At 45.7% G+C, this 4,807-nt stretch overlaps 1 protein-coding gene across 1 annotated transcript in view; it reads right to left on the bottom strand.

Moving 5' to 3' along the window:
* Positions 1–230: 230 nt before the first annotated feature.
* The window catches only part of LOC103923062 (potassium channel subfamily K member 16-like), a 17,136-nt gene continuing 12,559 nt past the window's right edge, over positions 231–4,807 (bottom strand). The window contains exon 6 of the mRNA XM_009331310.1: positions 231–301. Within this exon, the coding sequence (XP_009329585.1) occupies positions 287–301 (15 nt within the window). The 3' untranslated portion in view covers positions 231–286. The remainder of the gene's footprint in view (positions 302–4,807) is intronic.

Genomic DNA, 4,807 nt, shown 5'->3' with positions numbered 1-4,807 from the left:
AGGCACGTTTGAGCAAAAAGCCTGGGCAGCTTGCATTCAGGCTTTTGCTCAGAGACCTACTGCAAGCAAGGAATAGACTCTTACAACCACTGCTGGGAATTCCTCTTTTTGCTTTCCTCCTGGCAATTTCTGGCTATTTGGCATCACCAAATTGTGCTACCACTCCTACCATTACACTCAACTTTTAAGCACTTTGTAGACCTTGCTGATGGGCCATGTTTCTCTAGGAGCTGCCCAAGCATTTCTGGGACTGTAGTGAGCTCTGCTGCATCCATTCTTCATCCCATCACCAACTTGAGGGCTGTAAGGAAGAAAGAAATAAGGAAGGAAAGGAAGAAAGGGAAAAAAAAATCTATTAAAAAAACATTTATGTATTGGAATTTTATACTGGCAATTGGGAAACCGGCCAAAGTTCTGCAGAGATGGGCATTTAATCTCTAATTGATTTATATCTACTTTTGGGCAGTATGCATGCCCTGACCTCAGTATTTCTGTTGCAACAGACTTGCATAGTAGAGATGCTGAATAGCTCCTGCATGTTTTGTGAAGAGGCAGACTGCTTGAATAGGGAGAATTGGTGTCTAGCAATTGGAAGGTGCCTATACTGGACTTCTTGCATCTTTCTTGTTCTGAGCCAGTGTGTATTATATTTTGAGATGAATGCCTGGACTTTTGAAGTTGACAATAGACAGATCTCTGCTTGGGTTTCATCCATGGTTTCTAGTAAATGTCTAAAGCCATTCTAAATTTAAGACCTTAACAACCTTGTTTTTAAAGCACTCATTGAGTCATTTAAATGAACGGAACTGTGAATTCTGGGGGATTTTCAGCAAAAATTCTGACTTATGTTATTTTCTGGTCTTGATGCATGATTTCCTCCATGCCTTGTTATGATGAACAATCATCTTTTACTTTGAGAAGCTGGATTCATCTCAAGCCACGTTTGTTCTTTGAGAATATCAGCATCTTTCTGGCTAATCCCTCTCAAGGAAGCCATTAACTTAAATTGTAAGTTGTACCTCCCTTCATTTTTCAATGATGTATGCTTGTTATTATTATCGTTCTGCTTATCAGTACATCTCTCTTTCTGGGTATGTATTATTTCATGCTTTGGCATCTCACCGCAAAAGTACAGCTATGGTTTCCAACCACATATGTGAGAATAATTGAAAGAGAAATTTGGAAAGTCTTTATTCAGGAGACATGTCTCCTAAATCATGTTGAACCAGTAATAAAATGGATTCAATAATTGCCTTAACTTTAACTCAGCAAAATTACCCTTTCCAAACCTCTGGCAGAGTATTACCCTAATCAGGTCCAGGACCCCTTGTGATAGAAAATGCTGAATTTTCGAAGCAGATTTGGAGCTGTTTGAGTTCATGTCCTGAGGTGGAGGTGAGGCTGACTGTGGTGATGCAAGAGCATGGACAAGGTTCTCTGAGGGCAGCATTTTTGCTTCCCCCCAACTTTTTAGCCCCAGAGTAGCTAAATACTGACTTTGCTAGCATGGAACCAGCAACGTTGCCCCAGTATGGTCCTCAGCTGCATGTGCCAGGGATCCCAGGGATCCCCTTTTCTTACAGTGTGAGAGCTGGTATAAAACCTCGCATGAAATCTTCAAGACCACTTTGAATCCTGCTGGAATAGTACAAGGGGACTTGGCTGACACCAAAATCTGGGTTTTTTTTGTTTCTTGGGGTGCGATCAAGAGGAATAGAGAACAGGCCTTTGGAGAGTCATTAGTTATGTTTGTTAACCAGTTCTGAGCTGGATCCAGTGCCTTTTGGTCACAAGTCAGGCGAGAAAGCACATGTCCAAGTGTGACAGGGTGGAAAATAGCATGTGTGTGGCCCGCGTTTAGTAATTTCTTTAAAAAAATTATCCCACTGGCTATATGATGTTACATTAGCCAAGCTGTTCCACTGCTTTGAGTAATCTCTCTGCTTCCAGAAAAAAAAAAAATCTCTCCGAAAGAACTGGCTATTAATTGAAGGAGACCTTAAAAGATCCCTAAACAATCCCATATACTAATTAAAGACAGATCAAAGTGCAGTTTCTCTTATTCTCTCTGGAGGCAATTGAATTTCTGAGGGGCTTCTTTCTCAGGGAAAGATAATTCCTCATGGCATTTCCTTGGTTTCAAGTGCAGAAATGCACACTGTTTGCTAGCTGGCAGCAAAGACGTGGGTGATGTATGAGGAACAGCCCAGACTGAATGCAGGAACATGCTGCTGCCATTTAATCCAAGATAATGTATTTCATGATCATGCTCCTGGAGTTTTTCAGCAACTGGTTTAATGTATGGGAAAGTATTTGGCTTGCCTTGGAAATGTTTCCCATTTGAAAACAAGCTGCAGTGGGAGAGCTGGCAGTTGCACAGGAGGCTGCTCCATGGAAATTGGATTTCCCTGAGCGGCGCAGTGGGGCTGGGTCACAGTGAGGGCTTTTGAACAGCTCCCAGGAAAGGCTCCAAATCTGCTGATGGAGAACCCCTCCGCCTGGTCTCCAGAGGATTGCTGCCGCCTCGCCGCTTGGCAGAACAGGGATTTCAAAATGGATTTTATTCCTGTTTTCTGTCCCTTGGGCAAGGGGAACACGCAGAAGAAGAGCTGGAGCCTGGCTTACACTCATGAATTAAAAGTCTTGAGACCATTTTAAATCTCCAGCTGTGGAGGAGAAGCTCTGTTCTAACTTTGCTCTCAATTCAAGATTATTTTTCTTAACCTCAGCAACTATAGAACCACTAGCTGGGTCTAATTTATTGGTAAGCAATACCAGGACACCTGGTCCTGGTTGAAAGAACCCCAGACCAGGTGTTTGCCAAAGGTCTCATGCATAAGCTTAGGTGATAAACTTAATTTTCTCTGAGGCCCCTACTATCTGCACAGAAAGCAACAGCTCCCCCTTTCAGGGGTGATGTGAGGACAAGATCTGCTCCGGTTGTGCGGTGCTCAGAGGATGATAATGCTGAAAGTGGCTGCTTGCTCCAGCCCTGGAGAGATTTGTTGCTATGCCTAAGCCCTTCTGGAGACAACTTTATTGTTCAGTGTAAGCACGAGGAACAATATCGCATGCAAAAAAGTTCCTTTCCCACCCTGGCTTGCAGCTTTTCTGGGCTTTTCCCTTGCCTTTCCCAGCAGAGAGGACCACACACCCTTTGGTGCTGGTTCTTTCTTCCACATATCTGCAGCTGCTATCTCCACCCCTTCTGCTGCATGAGACACTGCCTGCCCTCGAGGCTGCCGCAGAACAGGCCAGCTCATCCTGGCCCCCAAAACTGCACCCAAACCTGCCATTTTGCACATTTTTTTCTGGACCAATCCCTTTCCCCGTGGGACAGAGGGTGTGAATGTGTGCCTGGGTCCTGCAGCAGACGTTATGCAGGGGGAGCTAGTGCATGGGGCATGTGGTAGGAGCATACCCCATTGTCAGTACCGTGCGTGCTGCCAGTGAAGGTCCTTTGCATGAAGGTTTGCTGATAGAAAGCCATCTCATCCTCAGCTGATCTCCACAAAGCTGTTTCAGTGTGGGTACAAGGCAGGATCCCTGGCTGGACCAGTTTGGGGTGCCCATCCCCATCTCTTTCTTGAGAATGAGGCATGTTTTAGCCCTTAGTGAGCTCGTAAGTCCCAGGGCAGCAGCTTTGTCAGTGTGAACCAGAGGAAGCCATCCGGTATTTTTATGCAGTTCATAAAAATACGTTATTTTTACATACATACATACAATACATAAAAATACTTATTTTTATGTGTTCATAAAAATACAGGATGGCTTCCTCTGGTTCACACTGACAAAACTACGGCCCTGGGACTTGCACTGGCCAGGGCTGTACCAGCTACATCAGCTGAACTGCACAGTAGAAGGTAGAGTAAAACTGCCCAAACTTGGCCGAAATGCAAAGGGAGGGGGGTCTGCTGCACACAGCCACGAGAGGGCACAAGAAGCAAAGCTGAAACCCTTCTTCAAAAGGCCTCCCTGCAGGTATGAGGATTTATGAATGGCTAGTCTTCTTTCTTAGGGCAGTTATCTGAATTTCTCCTGAGAGCTTTTATGTTTTTATGCTTGTGGATGTGTTTTCTCTGTTCCCAGGCTGGTAACTACAGCTGAAGGGACACCTCAATTCTTGGCGCCTGAATGAGTACAGCCCCATGACAGCTGTTCCCAGCTCACATTTCCCGCATCCCCTGGTCCTGGGTGAGTGGTTCAGTCTCTCTGTGCCTTGTCTGGAGGGGCACATCCTTACCCGGGGAGTGTGGCAAGAGGGGTGAGTTAAAAGGTGAATTGCCTGCACCCATGACAATAGCTGCACAGGGCAGACTGACTTTTGGAAACGGGAAGTATTTGGTTTTCATGGCTCGTTGGAGGCTCTTCTTTCTCCCCAGCAATAGAGACAGCAAATAGACATGCTTTGTGCTAGCCCAGGGGCCCTGCCTGCCACCTTGGGGCTGGGAGGCATCAAACACCAGGAACTGACCTGGAAGGAACTATGAGAGGCTGTGAAAATGGCCATCGCACGCCAAGGCGGGACCACCTCTCCCTAAACCAGCCCTGACAGTACTTCTGTTATGTTGGGGATGGGGTTAATGCTCTTTGTAGGAAGGGCTGGGAAAAGACAGAAGCGAAAAAATGATGCCTGGAAAATAATAATAATGTGAGTCAATGCTTGGTGAGGGGAACACAGAGAGGTGAAGAGATCTCTGCCCAGGAGCATCCAGCTGCTTTCTCTGCCTGGCTATGGTGTCACCTTGTGATAGGAACAGGGTCATGGCTTGCACAAGGACCACTGTGTCCTATGATACCTCTGCCA

The sequence above is a fragment of the Pygoscelis adeliae genome, unplaced genomic scaffold (assembly GCF_000699105.1).
Source record: "Pygoscelis adeliae isolate BGI_AS28 unplaced genomic scaffold, ASM69910v1 Scaffold199, whole genome shotgun sequence".
In the NCBI taxonomy this organism is placed as follows: Eukaryota; Metazoa; Chordata; class Aves; order Sphenisciformes; family Spheniscidae; genus Pygoscelis; species Pygoscelis adeliae.
This window is presented reverse-complemented; position numbering and strand designations above follow the sequence as displayed.